This window comes from Lepidochelys kempii, chromosome 3, assembly GCF_965140285.1.
Source record: "Lepidochelys kempii isolate rLepKem1 chromosome 3, rLepKem1.hap1, whole genome shotgun sequence".
NCBI classification, from domain to species: domain Eukaryota; kingdom Metazoa; phylum Chordata; order Testudines; family Cheloniidae; genus Lepidochelys; species Lepidochelys kempii.
Genome location: NC_136382.1, coordinates 103,338,290 through 103,363,457, shown reverse-complemented (window position 1 = coordinate 103,363,457; position 25,168 = coordinate 103,338,290). Strand labels below are relative to the sequence as shown.

At 43.9% G+C, this 25,168-nt stretch overlaps 1 protein-coding gene across 1 annotated transcript in view; it reads left to right on the top strand.

Moving 5' to 3' along the window:
- The window catches only part of SLC2A12 (solute carrier family 2 member 12), a 43,247-nt gene extending 23,403 nt beyond the window's left edge, over window positions 1–19,844 (top strand). The window contains exons 3-5 of the mRNA XM_073337352.1: window positions 10,174–10,296; window positions 13,904–14,036; window positions 17,212–19,844. Of these exons, the coding sequence (XP_073193453.1) occupies window positions 10,174–10,296; window positions 13,904–14,036; window positions 17,212–17,311 (356 nt within the window). The 3' untranslated portion in view covers window positions 17,312–19,844. The remainder of the gene's footprint in view (window positions 1–10,173; window positions 10,297–13,903; window positions 14,037–17,211) is intronic.
- The last annotated feature ends 5,324 nt before the right edge of the window (window positions 19,845–25,168 follow it).

The window sequence follows — 25,168 nt, the reverse complement described above, 5'->3', positions numbered from 1 at the left end:
TAGTTCAGAAGAGGGCTCCGCAAAGGATGCTTATATTATTGCTCAGCTTATCTCCATATCATTGATGCTCATGGTTTGGACACAGACTAATTATTTTAAGGACTTGAACACTGTTTTCCACAATCCTGATTGTCTTCCATATGTGACTTCCAGGATTTGGCCCACAGAATTTATCATAGCAGAAGGGGAAAAAAAGTGAATTTAAAATTTGCCTCACCAGTCCAGACCATTGGTCCATCAATTCTGGTATCCTGCTTCCAGCAATAGCTAATGCTATTTCATGTGAGGAAAGCAGAAATAAGATACCCAAAACATCAAAGTACCTGGAAAACTGTAGAATGAGGTACATAGGAAAATGTTTATTTCCTGATCTCCCAAGGAGTTGGGATACACACTGAGGCATGACATTTGATTACCCTTGTCTTAGCTTGCTAGTCTTACCAATGGTAATTAAATGCAGTCCTTTTTCAAATCTAGACACAGTTTTTGACTTGATATTCTTTTACAGCTGTGAATTCTAATACTTGATTACAGGCAAAGTAATATATCCTTTCACTTGTTCCATATTTACTGATTATTAATCTTGAGTGACCACTCTTGTCATAGTATGGGGATAGAGCCAAAAAGGAGGATTGCGTTCATTTACACAAATTTTTAGGCCAGGAGAGACCATAATGAGAATCTAGTCTGACCTCCTGAACAAGACAGGCCATAGAATTTCTTCCCATTATTCATGCATCTTAACGATCTTCTCTGGTTTGGAATAAAACAACTGCCTCTAACTCTGCCTTTTTTCAAGTTTAAACATTCCTAGCTTTTGCACTTGTTTGTTTGTAAGCCTCAGCATACTTCTAGCAATCTTCATTGTCCTTCTCCGGAGTTGCTGCTAAAGTATTTGCAAATAATCAAATTCTCTGGGGTCAGTGTCAGAACACTGTACCGAGTGATGTAAATGAGGGTCACATGGCGGTAAGCTCACCACACAATTTACAAGAGTGATTTTCCACAGTATGTTTTATCTGCCTCAGAAGAAAAAGGTTCGTTTAGCCGTGTGACCTCACTCCCATTCCTGTTATATCTTTAGTTGTCCCCCGTAATCACGTGGAATCCTGGACCTGTGGATCCTCCCCTTAGGCTGCGGGGAAGTCCTTTACCAGCACTTCCTGGATCCCAACACGGAAAAAAAAATTAAGAAGAAAAAAAAGAAAAAGGTTCTAGACAAAATAATCAATTATGGCAGGATTGTCATGTTTCCCATCCATGCAAGAGAATAAGGGGGGAAATGTTCCACTTTGTTCCTCTGCATGGGCTACCAGCACCACTGGTCTGTAGAAGTGGGGAGACAGCAGGCTTCTTGGGCAGATGCTTCTCCTTTCCCCTCCCACCGCCCCACTCTCGACATCCATTTAGATGGTGGAGGAGCAACTGGAGAAGGAGAGGGAATGGGTAGAAGTAAAGTGCTACCAGTATGGGGCAATATCTGATTTGTTCCAAGGGGGAAATAAAGGCAAGCCAGGGAAGGAATTGTGACTCACCGTTTGAAAGCAGCATAAACTAAACCAGAAAAGTCTCTTATTCCAGAATAAGGGTATGTCTACACTACGAAATCAGGTCGAATTTATAGAAGTCGTTTTTTTAGAAATTGGTTTTATATATTCAAGTGTGTGTGTCCCCACAGAAAATGCTCTAAGTGCATTAAGTGCATTAACTCGGCGGAGTGCTTCCACAGTACCGAGGCTAGAGTCTACTTCCGGAGTGTTGCACTGTGGGTGGCTATCCCACAGTTCCCGCAGTCTCTGCTGCCCATTGGAATTCTGGGTTGAGATCCCAATGCCTGATGGGGCTAAAACATTGTCGCGGGTGGTTCTGGGTACATATCGTCAGGCCCCCGTTTCCTCCCTCCCTCGCTCCGTGAAAGCAAGGGCAGACAATCGTTTTGCGCCTTTTTTCCTGAGTTACCTGTGCAGACGCCATACCACAGCAAGCATGGAGCCCGCTCAGGTAACCATCACCCTATGTCTCCTGGGTGCTGGCAGACGTGGTACGGCATTGCTACACAGTAGCAGCAACCCATTGCCTTCTGGCAGCAGATGGTACAGTATGACTGGTAGCCGTCCTTGTCATGTCCGAGGTGCTCCTGGCCATGTCGGCCAGGAGCGCCTGGGCAGACATGGGCGCAGGGACTAAATTTGGAGTGACTCGACCAGGTCATTCTCTTTAGTCCTGCAGTCAGTCCTATTGAACTGTCTTATGGTGAGCAGGCAGGCGATACGGATTGCTAGCAGTCCTATTGCATCATCTTCTGCTGGGCAGGCAAGAGATGTGGATGGCATGCAGTCCTTCTGCACCGTCTGCTGCCAGCCAAAGATGTGAAAGATAGATGGAGTGGATCAAAACAAGAAAACAGACCAGATTTGTTTTGTACTCATTTGCTTCCCCCCCTCCCCCATCTAGGGGACTCATTCCTCTAGGTCACACTGCAGTCACTCACAGAGAAGGTGCAGCAAGGTAAATCTAGCCATGTATCAATCAGAGGCCAGACTAACCTCATTGTTCCAATAAGAACAATAACTTAGATGCACCATTTCTTATTGGAACCCTCCGTGAAGTCCTGCCTGAAATACTCCTTGATGTAAAGCCACCCCCTTTGTTGATTTTAGCTCCCTGAAGCCAACCCTGTAAGCCATGTCGTCAGTTGCCCCTCCCTCCGTCAGAGCAACGGCAGACAATTGTTCCGCGCCTTTTTTCTGTGCGGACGCCATACCAAGGCAAGCATGGAGGCCGCTCAGCTCACTTTGGCAATTAGGAGCACATTAAACACCACACGCATTATCCAGCAGTATATGCAGTACCAGAACCTGGCAAAGCGATACTGGACGCGGAGGCGACGTCAGCGCGGTCACATGAGTGATCAGGACATGGACACAGATTTCTCTGAAAGCATGGGCCCTGCCAATGCATGCATCATGGTGCTAATGGGGTAGGTTCATGCTGTGGAACGCCGATTCTGGGCTCGGGAAACAAGCACAGACTGGTGGGACCGCATAGTGTTGCAGGTCTGGGACGATTCCCAGTGGCTGCGAAACTTTCGCATGCGTAGGGGCACTTTCATGGAACTTTGTGACTTGCTTTCCCCTGCCCTGAAGCGCATGAATACCAAGATGAGAGCAGCCCTCACAGTTGAGAAGCGAGTGGCGATAGCCCTGTGGAAGCTTGCAACGCCAGACAGCTACCGGTCAGTTGGGAATCAATTTGGAGTGGGCAAATCTACTGTTGGAGCTGCTGTGATGCAAGTAGCCCACGCAATCAAAGATCTGCTAATATCAAGGGTAGTGACCCTGGGAAATGTGCAGGTCATAGTGGATAGCTTTGCTGCAATGGGATTCCCTAACTGTGGTGGGGCCATAGACGGAACCTATATCCCTATCTTGGCACCGGAGCACCAAACCGCCGAGTACATAAACCGCAAGGGGTACTTTTCAATAGTGCTGCAAGCTCTGGTGGATCACAAGGGACGTTTCACCAACATCAACGTGGGATGGCCAGGAAAGGTACATGACGCTCGCATCTTCAGGAACTCTGGTCTGTTTCAAAAGCTGCAGGAAGGGACTTTATTCCCAGACCAGAAAATAACTGTTGGGGATGTTGAAATGCCTATAGTTATCCTTGAGGACCCAGCCTACCCCTTAATGCCATGGCTCATGAAGCCGTACACAGGCAGCCTGGACAGTAGTCAGGAGCTGTTCAACTACAGGCTGAGCAAGTGCAGAATGGTGGTAGAATGTGCATTTGGACGTTTAAAGGCGCGCTGGCGCAGTTTACTGACTCGCTTAGACCTCAGCAAAACCAATATTCTCACTGTTATTACTGCTTGCTGTGTGCTCCACAATATCTGTGAGAGCAAAGGGGAGACGTTTATGGCAGGGTGGGAGGTTGAGGCAAATCGCCTGGCTGCTGGTTACGCATAGCCAGACACCAGAGTGGTTAGAAGAGCACAGGAGGGCGCGGTACGCATCAGAGAAGCTTTGAAAACCAGTTTCATGACTGGCCAGGCTACGGTGTGAAAGTTCTGTTTGTTTCTCCTTGATGAAACCCCCCGCCCCTTGGTTCACTCTACTTCCCTGCAAGCTAACCACCCTCCCGTCCTCCCTTTAATCATTGCTTGCAGAGGCAATAAAGTCATTGTTGCTTCACATTCATGCATTCTTTATTCATTCATCACACAAATAGGGGGATGACTACCAAGGTAGCCCAGGAGGGGTGGTGGAGGAGGGAAGGAAAATGCCACACAGCACTTTAAAAGTTTACATCTTTAAAATTTATTGAATGCCAGTCTTCTTTTTTTTGGGCAATCCTCTGTGGCGGAGTGGCTGGTTGGCCGGTGGCCTCCCCACCGCGTTCTTGGGCGTCTGGGTGTGGAGGCTATGGAACTTGGGGAGGAGGGTGGTTGGTTACACAGGGGCTGTAGTGGCATTCTGTGCTCCAGCTGCCTTTGCTGCAGCTCAACCATACACTGGAGCATACTGGTTTGGTCCTGCAGCAGCCTCAGTATTGAATCCTGCCTCCTCTCATCACGCTGCCACCACATTTGAGCTTCAGCCCTGTCTTCAGCCCACAACTTACTCTCTTCAGCCTGCCACTTACTCTCTTCAGCCTGCCACCTCTCCTCCCGGTCATTTTGTGCTTTCCTGCACTCTGACATTATTTGTCTCCACGCATTCGTCTGTGCTCTGTCAGTGTGGGAGGACAGCATGAGCTCAGAGAGCATTTCATCACGAGTGCATTTTTCTTTCTTTCTAATCTTCACTAGCCTCTGGGAAGGAGAAGATCCTGTGATCATTGAAACACATGCAGCTGGTGGAGAGAAAAAAAAGGGACAGCGGTATTTAAAAAGACACATTTTATAAAACAGTGGCTACACTCTTTCAGGGTAAACCTTGCTGTTAACATTACATACATAGCACATGTGCTTTCGTTATAAGGTCGCATTTTGCCTCCCCCCACCGCGTGGCTACCCCCTAAACCTTCCCTCCTCCCCGTGGCTAACAGCGGGGAACATTTCTGTTCAGCCACAGGTAAACAGCCCAGCAGGAACGGGCTCCTCTGAGTGTCCCCTGAAGAAAAGCACCCTATTTCAACCAGGTGACCATGAATGATATCTCACTCTCCTGAGGATAACAAGAGAGATAAAGAACGGATGTTGTTTGAATGCCAGCAAACATACACTGCAATGCTTTGTTCTACAATGATTCCCGAGTACGTGTTACTGGCCTGGAGTGGTAAAGTGTCCTACCATGGAGGATGCAATAAGGCTGCCCTCCCCAGAAACCTTTTGCAAAGGCTTTGGGAATACATCCAGGAGAGCCGCGAATGCCAGGGCAAAGTAATCCTTTCACATACTTGCTTTTAAACCATGTATAGTATTTTAAAAGGTACACTCACCGGAGGTCCCTTCTCCGCCTGCCGGGTCCAGGAAGCAGCCTTGGGTGGGTTCGGGGGGTACTGGCTCCAGGTCTAGGGTGAGAAACAGTTCCTGGCTGTCGGGAAAACCGGTTTCTCCGCTTGCTTGCTGTGAGCTATCTACAACCTCATCATTATCATCATCATCTTCTTCATCCCCAAAACCTGCATCTTTGTTACCTCCATCTCCATTGAAGGAGTCAAACAACACGGCTGGGGTAGTGGTGGCTGAACCCCCTAAAATGGCATGCAGCTCATCATAGAAGCGGCATGTTTGGGGCTCTGACCCGGAGCGGCCGTTCGCCTCTCTGGTTTTCTGGTAGGCTTGCCTCAGCTCCTTAAGTTTCACGTGGCACTGCTTCGCGTCCCTGTTATGGCCTCTGTCCTTCATGCCCTGGGAGATTTTCACAAAGGTTTTGGCATTTCGAAAACTGGAACGGAGTTCTGATATTACGGATTCCTCTCCCCATACAGCGATCAGATCCCGTACCTCCCGTTCAGTCCATGCTGGAGCTCTTTTGCGTTTCTGGGATGCCACCATGGTCACCTCTGCTGATGAGCTCTGCATGGTCACCTGCAGCTTGCCACGCTGGCCAAACAGGAAATGAGATTAAAAAGTTTGCGGTTCTTTTCCTGTCTACCTGGCCAGTGCATCTGAGTTGAGAGTGCTGTCCAGAGCGGTCAGAATGGAGCACTCTGGGATAGCTCCCGGAGGCCAATACCGTCGAATTGTGTCCACAGTACCCCAAATTCGACTCGGCAAGGCCGATTTAAGCGCTAATCCACTTGTCAGGGGTGGAGTAAGGAAATCGATTTTAAGAGCCCTTTAAGTCGAAATAAAGGGCTTCATCGTGTGGACGGGTGCAGGTTTACATCGATTTAACGCTGCTAAATTCGACCTAAAGTCCTAGTGTAGACCAGGGCTAAGAGTGTCTGCACAGGGAGCTAAAGTGGCATAACTGTAGAGGTATAATACCAGTATAACTCCTCATGTAGACAGACCCTCAGAGTCACAGAGCTACATGTTCAGTCTAGACCCCATTATATGTACTCCAAAGGCCTGTATCTTACTCTGCAAGAAGTCCCATTGAAATCGGTGGAAATTCCTGTGAAATAGCATACTATTTTTTGAGAGTAAGCAGAGAAGCATCTGGCCCCAGGTAGTTTAGCAAAATGTGGAGATGTCCTTCGCTGCAAAGTACTTTATCATCTAACTCTTTGGAAATGCTTAGAGCCAGGAGTCCAGCTGGAGAAAGACCTAAGGAGAGTTTGCCCTCAGAGCAAACTTCATTCATTAGCTGCACCCTCTGATTCATTGCTTCTCTGCACAGTTTCAGTGTCGTGCCTGCTGTTTTATTTGCTCGCTTATTTCTCTCCTTGACTTTGAAAGTTTGTTGCATCTCTAAGCACCCTTTGCCTACAGATATTCTGCTGACATTGCTTATGGGATAATCCCCTTCTTATCTTCAGTTTGGACCTCTTGTTGCTAACAGACCATTCCATTCCTTTCAGTCTTGCATACCTCTACTCTTTCATTTCTAAACTGTAAATCCGCCTAATCTCTTCTCGCAATTTATGCTGCTAAAACCCTGAATTCTTTCAAGTACTCTTCTTTTTAATTCTGTCCATCAAGGACTTGATTCTGCACAACACAGGTGCAGGAAGGGAAGACATGAGCTGAATGCACAAGTCCAATTTCACGTTGAAAGCATGGCCGTGCAGCCACTCTGCGTACTAGCAGGAGTGAGGTCAGAGAGGGGACTTAGTCATGTGCCTCATTTGCAGATTGAGGATCACACTTAAAGCCATGTAATTCTTCAGATATGCTCATTTTTACCACACCCTGCCCCTGGTGTGTGGTTTTGTTTGGTGTGGTTTGTTTTTGTTTTGTTTTGTTTTGTTTTGCACTCCACGCTTGAGTGTAAGTGAGAGAACACACAGGGGCTGAGGCATATTTTCACTTAGGCCTCACCCAAAGCTCATCTGAAATCCATGAGAGACTTTCCCTTTGACTTCAATAGGCACAGGGCTTAGCCCTCAGCTCAGAGGCTCACGCTTAGGCTGCATCAACAGTCAAGCTGAAGGCACAATTCCCACCACAGGTAAACGTACATGTGCTACCTTTGATCGCACTAGTGCGCAAAAACTAGCAGCAGAGCCATGGCAGCACAGGTGATGGGATGGACTAGTCACCCAAGTAAGTGCCTAGGATCCTGGCTGGGACTGTACTCAGGGCAGCTAGCCCCTCTCCTCACCTGCACCACACAGCTACACTGCTATTTTTAGCATGTTAGCTCAATCAAAGCTAGCAGATGTGTCTCTCCCCTACCTGGAAATTACACCTTCAGCTTCAATGTCAATGCACCCCCTAGTCTTACTGTTACTCCTCGGCTCACACTTAAGTTGAAAAACCACAGCTTTGTGCTCTCTGCAGAATGCACACCACCCAAGGACTGTCCAGATGTATGCTGTGCGATTATTACTATCATGCACACTTGAAACAATGCTGGAATGCTGTACGTGGTGGGAGAGGGGCATTATTTTCTGATGCAGAGTTGAGGTTTGGGCTTATTGTTATAGTGCTGAACATACCTGCTGAAGCGAGTGTAGGTGAAGCAGTCAGTTACTCTGCAGAAGTGGCTTTAGAGATAGGCAGGTTAGATTTTCAGAGCTTTGCATGGGGACTAGAGTCACAGCTCTCAGTATTAATTATGACGACAAACAGAAGCTGACACCTAGTTACTGGTCTCCCAAGAGGAAAATACAGCCCCTTTGTGCCTCCTGCAGCGGCTGCTTCTTGGCAAAAGGACAAACGGTGATAGCGATTCCAGAGAGGTGTCAAAAGCCAAGAATCGTTCATTATTTACTATGCAGATTAGGGGAAAAGATGGACAGAACATATTAGGGCATGTCTACACTGGCAGAGTTACAGCGCCAGCAGTTACAGCGCTGCTCAGAGAGCGCTGAAGGGAAACCGCTGTTGTGTGTTCACACGGACAGCTGCCTGTGCAATAGCGTGTTCACACTTGCAGCGGTATTTGGAGCGGTGCGCTCTGGGCAGCTGTCCCACAGAGCACCTGTTTCTCTTCTGCCGCTAAGACTTGTGGGAAGGCAGAGGGGGGTTGCGGGGCATCCTGTGTCCTGTCCCAATGCCCCATGATGCATTGCTTCACATCCCAGCAATCCCTGTGCTTCTGTCCGCATTTGGCACCATCTTTCAACGGTTTGTGTCCTGCGCGCCCTGCCTCTTCAGCTGCAGGAATGGATCCCGAACTGTTGATCAGCACGCTGCTCGCTCTGACCAACACGTCACGAGTGGCAGTGGAGTTATTCCTTAAACTACAAAGACAAGAGGAGTGGCTTATATTTCTCTACTTCTCCTGGATACTAAATCCAACCACTTGGAGCCAGCAAAGTGCAGGTTATCCACATTTTCCTCCCAAAAATGCCTCTCTTTTCCCCACCTTTGTCACTGCCGTGGTGTAATGAGTTCTGCCCCTGCCAAACAGGAACCCTTTAGTCATACTTGGTGTGGCGTACGGCCCAATGGGAAGCACTGCCAATGTTCTATGTTAAAATTGTAATTTTCAGTGATTTTAGTGTAAGTGAACAGGAAACAAGCATTTAGTGTTCTACAGAAAGAAAATCATTAAGGGCCCAGTTCTGGTCCAGAGTCATGGCTGTGACCAAAAACCTTTAGATGCCTGTGCCCCACCTGTGTGCTCTCCTGGTGTTGTCCACTCCTCCTGCATAAGCTATCACCATCCTCCGGCTGATCTAAGTTATGCTCTGCTGCCAATGACCTAAAGGATCTGCTATTACAACAATGATTTGTCAAGGCACAGGAAAGGCCTAGTAGTCTTACTTGGGACAGGTGGGCTTAGGGTTCACTGGGGTTCTCCTCTTGTGTCTGGCTAAACCAGTTTTTGGATCACTTTGCACTAGTGGTATGAAGCATAAAGCAGCCACAGCACAGTCAAAGATCAGGACTCTGTCTTCAGTTCCACCTGTGCAATCCAATTAAAATCACTGTGTGTAAATGAAGTCAGAATTTGGCTTTATGTGTACATGGATATTAGAGTGATATAATATTATATATAAGACAAAGGCAAGACACTCATAAAACAAGAATAGAAATATATCATATCTAGATATATATCATATCTACCTTTACCTCAAGAGGAAAGAAAACTTACATATATAGCATATGGCTGGAATAGCAAACTTGCTGTATTTTTGGCAGGTATTCATAATTCAACATAACATGCAGTGCTGCTCACAAACCAATGAGTACTCTGTCTCACTGCCTCCACATACGTTAACCTGTATTCTGAGAGAGAGGTTTAGTCATTTCCCTCTTTCACATTCAGCTGTGTGGGGATAGCACTGTCAAACCTTGCCTCACACTTTTCAGACATGTAGTGTTATGCACACGCTTGAAGCAGGAAAACATTGTTCTAGTGTTGGGTTGTCCCTGAAAACCCTATAGTACAGCAGTTGACAGGCATTTTATTGACTGAATGTGAGTCACATGGCTAAGGTACCACACACAGCTTGGAGTTCAGGCCTTGGTCCAGTGGGAGCTGCTGGTGTTCAGCACCACAAAACAAAATCAGGTCACTCATTCAGGTGCCTAATTGTGGATTTATGTCCCTAATTTTAGGCACCCAGGCGTCCTTTCAAGAATAATGTCTTTTTTCCCCTTCCTTTCAGTGACCTGGCTAGTGCTGAGTGAAATTTTCCCTGGTGGGATCAGAGGACGGGCCATGGCTTTAACCTCTAGCCTGAACTGGGGTATAAATCTCCTCATCTCCTTGACATTTTTGACTGTAACTGGTAAGAATTCTTTGTTTCTTCTTGAGTGTATATGCCCATTACCGGGCATTGTGACGCATTCTCAGGGTGTCTAGCACTGTATGTCATCCTGTTAGCCCTGTCTCTCATCATAAAAGGGAACTGTTGATGTTAAACTGAGTGACAATTTCCTGCCACTCCAGTTGGTTAGCCAGCCCCACAGATCCCTCAGGACTCTGCCAGTCCTAACTTTGCCTTGCAGGTTAACCCTTGGTGCTCTTCAGTTCCTGAACACTCCAGAAGCATCTCCCTTCAGCATCTAACCTGTCACTGGACGCTCACAGAAATTACCAAGTGCGCTGGCTCTAAAGAGGCTTGATTTAACCAGGAATTCACACTCTACTTATCACAACTGCACTGCGATGTACTTACGATGAAACAGAGAAGTTTATTAACCAACAACAGAAATTTAGGTGATACTAAGCAGAGATAATACACAGACAATGGTTACAAATAAAACAAAAGTATTATCACACTTTCTAGTGACAAACTTAATGGACTTCAATCCTTGTCTAAGGCAGACTTCTCAACTACAGCCATTTCTTAGTGACACCAACCCACCATTCATGGATCCACCATTCATGGTTACAAAGAGCACTGACCTCTTTGTCCCCTCAGTGATGGATAACCAAAGCTTATTTTTGCTTCTCCTTATATTCCCCAAAGTTGGTCCTTTTCACTAGTCAGGATGAACCCCTGGGGATCAGACTCCAGTGTCTTCCTATGCTGATTTCTCATCCTCATGTTAATTTGCTCCTTCTGTTTACCTCCAACACAAAATGAACTGTCCAATGTTTCTGGCATCACAATGCTCAATTTATATCAGAAAGAGGGAGATAACTGTTCTCCCTCTTGTCTGGAAGAAAACCTGTTTCACCCTTTGGTTACAGATTTTAAAGCTTAATATCAGTAAGTATCCATAATTCCTCCTATACACAGTTAATACACAGTGTTAATGTTTCACAATGATATTAATGACCAGTGTATCACCAGCTTTCATTTGATATCTCACACGACATTCTTTACAGATAAACACTATGACAGCAATGTGTGAGGTGTAGTGAGTTTTTCAGGCCTGACAAGAGTTGCTGATGCAGTAGTGAACTGCCAATGCACCTCTGCATCACAGGCATAATGAATCTTCCCCATATGGACAACATAACAATCTCTTAAATGTTAGAAATAAAATGCAAGGGCCAAATTCAGAGGTGATTTGCTGGTGGGTGTTCCAGACCGCACAGAGAGTACACTAGATCAGTTTAGACTTCATCTGCAGTCCTGACGCCTTCCGCTCACACGCCAGTAAGTAGGGGGTAAATATGCCTGAGGAAGCATAATGGATTCAGATTAAGAGACTAATTTGTACTACCTCTGAATCTGGCCACAGGTCTCTTACTCGGGCTATCAAAGACCTCTTCACTAATAAGCTATACAAATAACAGTTAGGACTCAGTCCTGTTTCCTTTGAAGTTAATGGAAGTTTTACTCTAGGGTAGTGCTGGTTGAAAATTTTCCAGTGAAATGTTTTTCCATTTAACCAAAATTTACACATTCCTGCCAACTTTCAATTTTGATGAAGTTCTGTTTAGAGAAAAAATGGAAAAAAGTGTTTTGATAAGGCTGAAACATTGTTTCAACCTTATCAGAATGAAATGCTATGTTTTTTTGTTTTGAAAAATAAAAGACTGTTTATAAATTATAATGTAACAAAATAAGAATGATTTGATCAACCTCAAACAGTTTATTTCCAGAACTTTATTTCACCAGAAGTTTAGAAATGTTTTGGTTTTAGACCATTTCAAACAAAAACAAATTTCCAAATGTCAGAATTTCCTGCAGAACAGAGTTTCAACCAGCTCTACTAGAGTTCAGCAGAAGCAGAGTCAGCTCTCAGCTGATTATCTTGGAACTCGCTGCAGGTCTGGTAGAGTTCAGTAATGTTAGATGGAGTGCTGAGATTAGGTTATCAAGAAGAGGTACGATCCAGACTTAAAACAGGGTAAGGAAAAATAGTCTGCTTTTCCTTGGTTAAAACTCAAGAGAAATTTCAGGCCAAATTCTGTTCAGTTAAATGAGTGTAAATCCACAAGAATTTGACTAGCAAAAGTGGAGTTAGTCTGGATTTACACAGGCAGGCAAAATTTGGCTGTTAGTCTTCAGGCAAAAGACTGAAGGTGCATTCAGGTTCCATTAAGAAAAGGAGTACTTGTGGCACCTTAGAGACTAACCAATTTATTTGAGCATGAGCTTTCGTGAGCTACGGCTCACTTCATCGGATGCATACCGTGGAAACTGCAGCAGACTTTATATACACACAGAGATCATGAAACAATACCTCCTCCCACCCCACTGTCCTGCTGGTAATAGCTTATCTAAAGTGATCATCAAGTTGGGCCATTTCCAGCACAAATCCAGGTTTTCTCACCCTCCACCCCCCCACACACAAACTCACCCCCCCCCCCACAAACTCACTCTCCTGCTGGTAATAGCCCCTGGGCTATTACCAGCAGGAGAGTGAGTTTGTGTGTGGGGAGGTGGAGGGTGAGAAAACCTGGATTTGTGCTGGAAATGGCCCAACTTGATGATCACTTTAGATAAGCTATTACCAGCAGGACAGTGGGGTGGGAGGAGGTATTGTTTCATGATCTCTGTGTGTATATAAAGTCTGCTGCAGTTTCCACGGTATGCATCCGATGAAGTGAGCCGTAGCTCACGAAAGCTCATGCTCAAATAAATTGGTTAGTCTCTAAGGTGCCACAAGTACTCCTTTTCTTTTTGCGAATACAGACTGACACGGCTGTTGCTCTGAAACCTGTCAGGTTCCATTGAATCAAACAGGAGTTGTACTTGCATATCTGAGCGTACAATACAGCCCAGAGCTTCAGCCTTAACTTTCAGCTCATGACACAAATTGACAGATGCTAGGAGATTGTGACTCTGATCTCTTGTATTCTCCATTGTTCCAAATGTATTTTCAAAACCTGGTTATTCACTGGAACCAACAGGAGTTAACTCCTAGATCCATTACTGGCACAGAGTGGACTGTCAGCAGTGGAAGTACTGGAAACTGCCAGCATGAAAGGATTAGTTAGAGCTGGCAACTACAACTGTGTGAAATATGTTTTTTTTGCTTCATAAAATGTTCACATCAAAAATACATGTTGGAGGAATTTCAAAGAGCCTCTGAACTTTCAGACCAGCACCAGTGGTTACCAGACCTGCTATCGGGGGATAGTAGTTAAAAGTCAAGCCAGTAGTCAAGCATTGCTGAATTCTATTTGTGATTTCTTAGTTTGCTTGCACAAGGCTAGAACTAGGGGTCCTGGGGATGCTGCCACATCCCCTGACTTGAAGTGGTTTCCTTCCATTATATGCAAGGTTTATAGTTGGGTTCAATGGCTCTCAGCACCCCCACTATACACATTATTCCAGAACCCCTGCACCAGGCACAATTAAAAATATAAGTTTTCCTTGTGACATAACAATTACTTACAGATACGAGGGCTCAATGCTGTCAACCCTGATTTCAATGGGACTGCCTTAAAAAACCCTTTTGTAATACTAACAAAACATATTTTTTCTTTTATAGACCTAATTGGTCTGCCATGGGTGTGTTTCATTTACTCAATAACGAGTCTAGCATCACTGGCTTTCATCATTGTGTTTATACCAGAGACAAAGGGATCCTCTTTAGAGCAAATATCCATGGAACTAGCTAAACAGTAAGTATCAAGTGTATTTGCATCCCCACCACACTCCCAATTAACTTGTGGCCTTTTACTGCCAGATTAATAAATAGAAAGTTACTTTGGGTTTGCTTGCAAGATCAAACTCCTTGAGGGTTCCTTCATTCACTAAAGTCAATGGCAAACCCCTCAATGGTGAAGGACCAGGCCCCAAAAGAGGATTTACAGTCTCCTACTATGAACTTCATTGTGATGAATAAGTAAACAGTAAGAGTATCTAAACTAGAGTTCAGGTTCTCCCAGTACACTCCAGCTGCTTTGTATCAGAACAAAAGAGGAAGAGTGCACTAGTGAATCTGTCCTTTAATGATGGGAAGGACCTCAAAGCTTCAGAGGTTCAGATGAGTTTTAAGCACACACAAATTCTGATCTGAAAGAACCTTCCAAATTGCTCAGGTCTGCAGATCTGTTGGGGAAATCTCACCAAAAAAGACCTACCAGGAAGTCTTGTGTATGTCCCTACTCAGTTGTGTAGTGCAAACTCCAGCATAGCAGTAGTGGAGTTAGATGGAAAATGTGCAAGTATCCTCATTCCCATGTAGCCTTCTGCCTGGCCCATTCTGACCATCCTTTATTTGATGGAGTTCCATCTGCTTCCTTCCATAATGCATAAGCAGAGAAGGTCCTATGTGATTCCATATTAACAATGAACCCCCAATGAACCATAGGGGCACAAAGTTACAGTTCTATAGTATTTATATGCTGTATCCACATTCTTTAGGTAGAAGCTTCACTGATCAGAAATTAACTGATGCCTTTTAACAGTGCGCTAATTTTTGTGTGTGTCCCCTGAAACAGGGATACACAGGACTGAGGTGTAAAACTCAGGACTTTCCTGACATGTTCGAGATGGGTTGCAACCCTACATAGGGCACAGGACTGCAAAGGACCTCCTGGGTCAGAGGCTTCATAGGGAATCCAATCATATAAGCCTGTTCACAGATTTATCAAGCTCCATTTTAAAAACTAGTTCAGTTGTTTGTCCCATTACTCCAGTTGGAAGGCTGTTTCAGGGCCTCACTCCGCTGATGGTGAGAAGCCTTTAGCTACACCAGCTGGCTGCTTTAATGAAGATCAGCTTCAAAGGAGTCCAACATCATGGAAAAAGGGGTAGAGAAATCACAGAAAAAGATAGTTGACCACTGTAATTCTTATGGGGTCATGTTACAGATGTCATAGGGTAAAATCCTGGCCCAATGGAAGTCAATGGGAATTTTGCTATTGTCTTTATTGGTGAAATCCTGGTCCCATAGGATTCTTTTGGCTAATCAAACCAACCATTATCTGAATTTGAGTAGACTATTGCTATCCCATCTCTGTTGCTGCTCTATGCCCCTTCACTAGGTACTACTAATTTGAAGGACAGGATATAACAAGTTCCATTGGCTGGATGTTGAAATGAGAAAAATTCTTATAAGAAATAAGACATTTTTGACAGTGAGGGTAATTAGCTATTGGAGAAACTTATCAAGAGAGATTCTTTATGACTTGGAGTCTTTAAATCAAGACGAGCTTGGCTGTTCTCATTGGTGGCAGATGAAAGAACAAGGAGTAACGATCTCAAATTGCAGTGGGGGATATTAGGAAACACTATTTCACTAGGATGGTGGTGAAGCACTGGAATGGGTTACCTAGGGAGGTGGTGGAATCTCCATCCTTAGAGGTTTTGAAGGCCCCGCTTGACAAAGCCCTGGCTGGGATGATTTAGTTGGGAGTGGTCCTGCTTTGAGCAGGGGGTTGGACTAGATGACCTCCTGAGCTCTCTTTCAACCCTAATCTTCTATGATTCTATGGATGTCTTTCTAAAGATACTCTGTAGTTCAACCAGAAGTGATTTGGCTTGAAAATGTTCACTTATATAGAGGAAAGAATAATTCCCTCCACTGTAGGAATTCATAGGTGAAATTCTGTTGCCAGACTAGATGATCATAGTGACCCCTTCTGACCTTAAAAATCAATGAATTCTTTGAGAATACAATAAGGTAGTTGCTGACTACCAGTCTGAGGAATACATATTTATTGGACAAGATTTAAGGACTCAGTCTCCTTTGCTCTCACCATTCTCCTCTATCATTAAACAAACTGCAGAAAGAGAAAGAATCATTGCAAAGATCAAAGCTAGCAACATCCAAGTGTCTGTTACACATGGCATAACAAAGTATTTTCCTTTCTCCATCTAATTCCAATTTAAAAAGAAAAAAAAAAGGTAAGCCAAAACTGCCACCTAGTGGAGAAGTAGGGTAACATGCTCCCACAGTTCATGGGACCATGTCTTTCTCTTCAAAGCTCCAAAGATGTCTATGTTTCTGAATAAATAGTAAAGTAGCTAAAATACTTACACAGACAGAAATTAAGCTGTAGGAAACCTGTGTCAAAACTAAAGCTGTCTGAGTGATATCCCAACAGTCTAGTCAATGCATTTGACTACATTACTCAGCAAATAAGAAAAGGAGGACTTGTGGCACCTTAGAGACTAACCAATTTATTTGAGCATAAGCCTTCGTGAGCTACAGCTCGCTTCATCGGATGCATTCAGTGGAAAATACACAAAGTAAAACTATTTCCCCATGTTTATTCCCACCCCCCACTGTTCCTCAAACTTCTTGTCAACTGCTGGAAAAGGCCCACCTTGATTATCACTACAAAAGGTTCAAGCCTCTGCCCCCCGCTCTCCTGCTGGTAAGAGCTCACCTTACCTGACCACTCTCCTTACAGTGTGTGTACGGTAACACCCATTGTGTCATGTCCTCTGTGTATATAAATCTCCCCACTGTATTTTCCACTGCATGCATCCGATGAAGTGAGCTGTAGCTCACGAAAGCTTATGCTCAAATAAATTGGTTAGTCTCTAAGGTGCCACAAGTCCTCCTTTTCTTTTTGCAAATACAGACTAACACGGCTGCTACTCTGAAACTCAGCAAATAATGTTTTATGTGATAAGCTGTAAAAACTGTTTATTGACTAAATCTACTCAACAAATCCTTGCAGCAGTTGTTGAATGTATTACTAGCGAATGATTGTGCATTATGTGACCAGCTGTAATCAAAACTTATTTCTGTGTCACTGAACTAGCCAAAGAGGTAGAAATATTTACAAGGGAAGAACAAACTTTGACCATTTGATTGAATGCTAAATGTTTCTTCTCTTTCAGGAAGTATACAAAGAGCTCCATTTGTTGGATGGGCCAACGTAGAGAGAAACTAGTGCCAACAGAACTTCCCAAGAGAGATCATCATGAGCCGTTCTACTAGACTGGAGAAGGATATTTGTCCAAGGGCAACCAAGACAGTTTCTACAATATTGACACTACTACACAACACTTAGTCTGTATTCCATTCTTTAGTAGCTTTATATTGCCACTGAAAGAAAAACATTTAAGATTTTTGTAGTTTAAAGTTTATTAAAAGGGTTAAAATAAGTAAAGCCAACATTCCTCACCTCCAAATTAACCCAGCTCTGAAATATGGTAGGTGAATGGGTATTGAAATAAAACAATTACAATATTTAACATAGGGATAGCCACATTGCTAACTTCTTCAACTTGTGGGGACCCAGATCACTTTGTGTTGCAGCACAGGTCACATTAGACTGGAATATATAAAAGGAAGAATCTGTGCAGTGCAGTTAGCAGTTAGCAGCTTTATTACTGTATTCACATCTGGCCATGCTAGAAGTCTGCATGACTCTCTCAGCACTCTTGGCCCCAACATACACAAGGTCTTGTGTGAAACTTGGATTGGATTTCATTGTCTACTTTAGTTATTCCAGAGTCAGGAACATGAAAGTGATCTTCCCCAAACAATCACCACTCGCCCTTCATTAGGCACTAGTTGGCTCATGGTCCATTGCTTTGCTGAGTAATAAGCTTCATTAACTTTTAAAACAGCAGCAATAGCAATTAAAGCTATGTTGTTGAACTTCTAGACTTGAGATGCTATCTGGACTGGTACCTGCTAAAGGAGTACTTGGAAAAAGCAAATCAGCGGAACACAAATTGCCATTTTCCAGTGCCCTCTTACATGCTGAGACACATAGGATTTCAGTCTGTATTCAGTGGTGATCATAATTAACTGACTGTACTGCTTAGAAATGTCAGGCTGTAGCTGTCACCAAATGCAGTCTCCAGTACTCAACAAAAGTAAATGGAGTGGACATGGTGGTTACCCTGGACAGCTCAAGTGGAGAGACTTCTACTCTCTTTGCCTAGAAGGTCATGAATGTTCTTGTAGAGTGAGCTCTTAGAAGACAAATAAGTCACCCAAACAGATGGGTATCAAGTCTTTTTTTTTTAGGGAAATCCTGATGGCTCACTGCAACCATACAGTGGAATCTCTTCTCCTCATGACCAGGATTTAGTCAAGGAATCAGAAATGATCCCTTCAGTTGATATTTTAATGCAACTTTGGGCAAGAAATCTGGCACTGCTTTAACTACTCTCATCTCGTTGAAAAAACAGATTTTTTTGCACAAGAGGAACTGTAATTTTCCGACCCATCTGGCCAAAGCTATAGGCCTACTCAGGCTATAGGTTCTAAGGCAATTAAGCTTTCCATTAAGGATTCAAGAAGTGCATATATTAAAGAATTGAATACAAAGTTCAAATCCCATAGAAAAGCTAGAGAAGAGTCAAAGATACAATTTACTAGCAGCTATTAGGAATTTAGCTACCTCGGGACGTGAGCCTACTGATCAAGCTTCACCTTATCCTACATGCTGTGGAGGGCTACAGCCTGATCTCTCAGAGAACTGACATCAAAACCCTACCCAATCTTTTTGTACAGGAAGTATCAGTTGAAGTCCATCCTCCTGCCAACACTGGAGTTTTAATACCATGATATTTTCCAGAGCTTTCCTTGTTTTAAAGGACACAGGCCCTGGAGCTTCCAGCAAATCCCTTAGATCGTTGCTCCAGAGACTGGTAAGATCTCATGGCTGGCCATCTTTTCCTGACACTGCTGTCGTCAATATTCACATTACCGTGCGTGTCAGTTTTGGGCTGCATTCTGATCAATCAGACAGATCAAGAATTTTGCCTGAGTCATCTGCAGTTTCCCTTTTTGACTAGAGCTATAGTCACTGCTGAGAACAGAGGTATTGCTGTGCTCTCTGAGTGGGGCAGAGCTCCAGTGCAGGTACAGCACAACAGGGTGAACCCATCCCTTCTATTGAGCTCAGCAGCAGTTCCTCAGACTCCCCCTTTCCCTCCAATAGCACTACAGTGCAGGAAGGAGGAGTTAATAGAGGTAGGAGCCTCACCTGCAGGCTGGAGCCAGAAGGCAGCTGTTGGAGCCTAGAGGGGAGGAATTGTGGGGCAGCTGGAGTTTGGCAGTGAGACGCTAAGAAGTGGGGGGGCTAGAGAAGAGTGGAATCCAGGAGAGCAGGATGTGAGCGCACACATACATTTTCTATGCATTTCAGTTTGAATTTCCAACCTGCCATTGTTATACACACTTTGAAGATGGCAAGGGGGTGTGCAAAAGCCAGAAAGCAGGCCAAAACCCATAATTTATTCACCTTTTGAAAGTCTCAGGAAATTTTTGGTTCAGACTCACGATTTTCAAACTCTTAGGGTTGGCCATACTGTAAGTCAGCCTGAATTTTCCTTCCCTTAAGGCAGTATAGGCCGGTTAATCATTTAAAAATACTAGTGTCCTTCCTTCCCTGTATTAAATTCTCCACTTTGGACTATTGAAATAGAAGAATATTAAAGTTTATAGTGTACTGTTTATGCCATGTTTATTTTGTGTTTCTCACCACTTGGATAATAAAGAATCTACGCTGTTATGTTTTATGTTTTGTTTGTGTGTTAAACACACACCAGACCGAAAAGCAAAGAGACAGGTTCATTTTCTCAGACATTAGCAAAATATTGTGTTAGGGCTGCAAACGCTGCAGTGTTAAAAAAATACAGTGACATTAAACAAAGTCACAGAATATTCCTGTTGCTCCTAGACATTTGCACAAATGTACTTTTAGAAAAGAAGGTTTGGGGCACATGTAATGCAACAGTGTTCTATTCTTTATATGAGGCTGTTCTCTGGGCTTCCACGTGCAACTGCTTTTCTCATTTTTATCTTTTTGGAACTGGAGGAGAGTGACTCCCCAATCAGCAGACCCTCCTCATGGCTCAGGATTGGGTAGCAGGCTCTCATTACCTGGAACCCCCTGCCAAACACCACTCCAGCCCTACTTCTTCTCATGACTCAGCTCTCTAGCCAGGTCACTTATAGTCCCTCCCCTTCCAGGGGTAACAGGAAGTCCTACCAATAAATTATTCCGTGACCTTGTATTAGGTCTTCAGCCCCTGACTCTGGTCTCTGTCATCCTTACACTCCTTGTCTCACAGCCTCAGACCATCTCTACCTTCCCATGTTCCCTGGCCACTCTAGGTTCACCCTTTTTTCAAGGAAGGGTGTCTACTCTAGAATTCCCGACAAATTCCAACTAACACCATGAACTTAAACTGCTTCTATCCACCTTAGGCTCAATTTTTCATCCCTCTTAAATTACCCTTAGGCGCCATTCCTTAGCTGAACATGGAGTCCCAAGACTACCTCTCTTAGACTCTAACTCCTATTTCCAGGCCCACCACAGAAGCTACTTCCCTCCTACAGCTTTCTCCCAGTTATCCTGCTACCTAACTTCTATCAGACTTAGTTCAAAGAGAGGGAACTCTCAAACTTCTAGGTGCGTTCCCCCCAGTCTCTCTCTCTGTCAGCCTTCCTTTCCCAGCTGTCCAATAATTGCAATCAAGCCACCAGTCAGGATCAGCAGGAGAATAGTTACTGTATCACAGGTGCAGCTGAGCTGACTCCCTGTCCCCCTTAAAGGGCCAGCTAGCCTTTGACAGACACTGATCCTGCACCGAGCTCTACCCAGACAGACCTCTAAGCCCTTTTCATGGTTACACTTGTAGAGAATTATCAGTATTGTATTCCAGTCAGGCAGCTTTGGACAAATTATTTTTTCCCCCAAGTCATCCACTTCAGTCCTTCAATCATTCTTGTTACTTGATAGATGATTTGCTGCCAATTTGTCAACATTTTTTCCATTACTAAGAAGTGCCCAGGAATGAATGCAGCATTCTAGAGTTGGTATATTCTTAGCAATAGCATTTGGCAGGAGACTGTCAGCTTCCTGATTTGTGCCTCTATAGCTTCACGATGCCTCTAAGCAGGTAGTCTGAAGCTGTATTGGTTTATTATTAGCACCATACTACATTCTTTCTACAGGTCTCATGTAATTTACTTTCCACTATCAACCACTTGGTCCTTTGCAGTATTACCATTTTCTAAATAGATGTCTGCCACTGAATATTGGTGTTATATCCTGCAAGTGTTCCCACAAAAAAAAGACAATTGGCTGAGGAAATCCTATGGCAGTTACCTCCCAACCCATTCTCATGAAGGACTGGACACGTTTGTGCTCCAGCTCTCACCTCACATTCCCCATTGACCGGGCACCTGGCAAAATAAATAAATAAAAACTCTGGGTGCAGGCACAAGCCACCATTAACTTTGCTGCAGCCATCTAACCGGACATCCAACATCTCCAACATGAGATAATGTAGACTGTGGTGTTCCTTTTTTTGGGCAAAGCTCTATGCAGCCCCATCCCCCTGGAGCTCCAGTAGGGGGATTTACACAAGATCACAGTGAATGATGTATGATGGCACAGAACTGGCATTTCCATCTCCATGGTCCACCTAAGTAGGGTCCCCTTTGGGATGGAAGTGGAGGGGAAGATAAGGATCTATACATCTAATCACAGGGGCCTTTTGTATTATTTCTGTCTTAACACAACTTCCTAATTTGCAATTATCAGGAAGTTTAACTATCACACATTTTGTCCCCTCTTCCAGATTTTTAATAAAGATATTAAATAAAATGAACACGGATCACTACAGCAGCCCACCATATGCCTTCTCCCATCTTGGTACATTGTTATGTTTCTTTATCCTTCATTCAAACTCCATCAGGCAGCTTTCACTTCAAGTAACTACTAATATCCAAGACAGTATTCTTCCTCAAATAAATTTTAATGAAAATCCAGAAATATTTCACTGACTGCACCCACTTGTTTTATGATTTGATACAAAAGCAGCAAACAAAGCCACCTCTTGCAGTTGTGTACCTCAAACTCTCCTTCAGCAGTTAAGGACTGAAGGATCACAACCCAGATTTTATACCATGATTTTGTTCTTTAGAAACTCATCATATTTACTGCTCATTGTCCTGTTACCTAAAGCAGCATGAATTCAGAATTGCTGCATTCCTCGCACACACTGAACCTGAAAGTGAATTATGCAGCTCCTCCAAACTAGCACCACTAAAAACTTTATACCATCATGCATTTCTTTAAATGACACATTTTACATAAACTGTTTTAGAAATTATAGAGTTAAAAATTGTCCCTATAAGTTATTTTTCAGAAATGAACTATTGGTTCAGTGATCAGGGAAAAAGCCTGGGACAGGGGAGTCCTGGGTTCATATCCTTCTTCTGCCACATTTTCTCTGTATGACCCTGGGCAAGTCACTTAAGGGTAGATTCACAACGTGGGCCAACACCTAAGTCCTAGGTCTTCTGCCATCTTACAGAATTCACAGCCCCAAGGTAGGCATCCAGCCTCCCTATACATTGTAGAGTCCAGTGCCTAAGAAGGAGAGGCTCAGAATCCAGCAAGATGTCTAACCTAGCCAGCACTGAAATGCAGAGGAAAGGGGTGGAGCTGAGGGCCCTGAGCCACAAAGGTACCTCAGCACTAACTCTGATTGAGGTAGGCCTTAAGTGCCTGAGTGACAGGTTGGAGGTAGGAACCTATTTCCACTTGGGATTTGGCCTCCTCACCCCATTATAGCCAATATCCCAGTGGTTACAGTATTTACCGGCTCTGCTATAGAGGAGGAACTTGAACCCAGGCCTACCTGATTCCAGGCGAGTGTGCTGACCACATTATGAGGAATTCTGATGTGGGTATCTCTCACTCTCTTCTGGTGAAGCAACAAAACACAAATGGCTAATTTTATAGCCCAGTGGTTAGGGTACTCACATGGGCTGTGGGAGAGTTGGGTTCAAGTTCCTTCTCCAATAGTTAACTATTTATACCAATCTTCAACAGGAGAGACTGAGAGAAATCCATCCCATATACTCAGAAGCTGGTAGTTTGGGCACTCACATAAGATTTGGGTGACCTGGATTCAAGTCTTTGCTCCAAATCAGGCAGAGTGGGGATTCAAATCTGGGTCTCCCCTCACTCCAGGTAAGTATCCAATGACTAGGCTATTGGGTACTTGGGAAGGGACACACAAATTCCCAACCTGCTCAGTCCCAGCTCTTTTGTGGGGGCTAGTAATGCTCTGAGTACGCCTACCTGATAGGCCCCACAGGTGATGTGGGTAAAAAACCTCATTTGAAAATTCTGCTGAGGCTTAGGTGTGGTTGCTCCCGGCAGCTCATTAGGTGGTGGGGAGAGGTGTGTGTGTGGCAGCAAGACAGCTCTGTACATTCCTGCTGGCATATATGGGGACTTGAGCCCCTACAGAGTTAGGTGGCAGCTCAGCAGTGGTTTTGTGAATGTCAGTGGCACTTAAATGTTAGACTTAGGTGCCTAAGGAGGCAGTTACATGCACAAGTCCCTTTATTTGTAAAATGTGGACAACAGCACTTCTCTGGCTCACAGGGGTGTTGTGAAGATAAATAAGAATTGTGAGGCACTCAAATGCTATGGTGTTGGGGACCAGGTAAGTACTTTAGACAGATACAGAGCTGCTTAATTTCTTAATATGATAAATGCAATATAAATACTTAAGACAGATACATAATTTTATTAGGCACATTGACTTAACAGTAACGAACAAGATTGGCTACCACATTTGCTTCCCCCTTCCTCCCTCATCTTGTTACCGCCATTGTTCTCCATGATTTTTCAAATAACTCCCAGTGGTTCAGGACACTCTAGAATCATAAGATATTATACAAACATGCCCATTTGTATTAGCAAGTATTCCTTTAACTTCCTTTTAATCAACATCTGTACAGACATATTTCTCTTGTCATTTGCTTAAAGATACATTTTAAAAAACATTTCTGTGATTTTAGACTCAGTTTAGTTCCCCACATTTATTGAAGGCCAGACATGCTCTCTCTATCCTCACACACACCTTCCTTGATACAACTGTAAAAACTATTATTTCACTTAATGTTTTGGCCACCAGTAATTCATTCTGCCTTTTGACAGTTGAATATTCTTTTCCTCTACCAACCTTGACTGTATATTTACTATTTGTTTCCCTTACTCTACCATTTCCACATGAAGACACAGTGGCTGTTCCCAACTCCTTCCATTTCTTCCCCACATGCAGGATAAAGGGTAGGCTGCTGGGCGTTAGCTAGGACTTCCTTAGGGTGCTCTATTTTTGTTTCACATTTACGGATTTCATGTCCTATGGAAGTTCACAGTATATATTTTTTTATGACTCAAGTTAAGGTTGTACACCACCTGTGGCACCAAATATGCACTTTGTGTTAATTTCTGAAGGTTCAGACAGGGGGAAATAGACCATATATACATTTATACATATTTATTGTAATTTTTAAAAGTAACATTTTCATTTACTTTAAGTATTCACCCCTCCTGTGTTCTACATGTGCATGTATTAAGAGGACTAATACTGGCTTTCAAGTCCAAAATTAATACCAATGAAATTACATGCCAGAACCAAGCTTTGTTGCTTGTTGGCAGTTCTTGTCAGGATAATACTATTATACAGTACCAATATGACACAAGACTTGGTTAGTCCTTCAGAAATAGCCTAGGACTGGCTTAGCATGGTAATTACATTGCTTCGCTTCATCTCCAAGAAGATGATCTTTCCTTCATGGTCAGGCACCAGGAACAAGCCCATGCGATGGCTCCTTTTTCACATCCACCCAGTAGACAAGGGCTCCTTGTTTTTTCTACCGAGGCTTCTTCGAATGTAAGCTTTTTCCGTCACCAAAAGATGAAAGCTCATCGGCCATTATGCTTAGAAGCATATTCTCTTCAACACAACAGCAAGAAAACTGTTAAAATCTGGCATTTAGTTGAGAACTAAGAGTATAACAAAC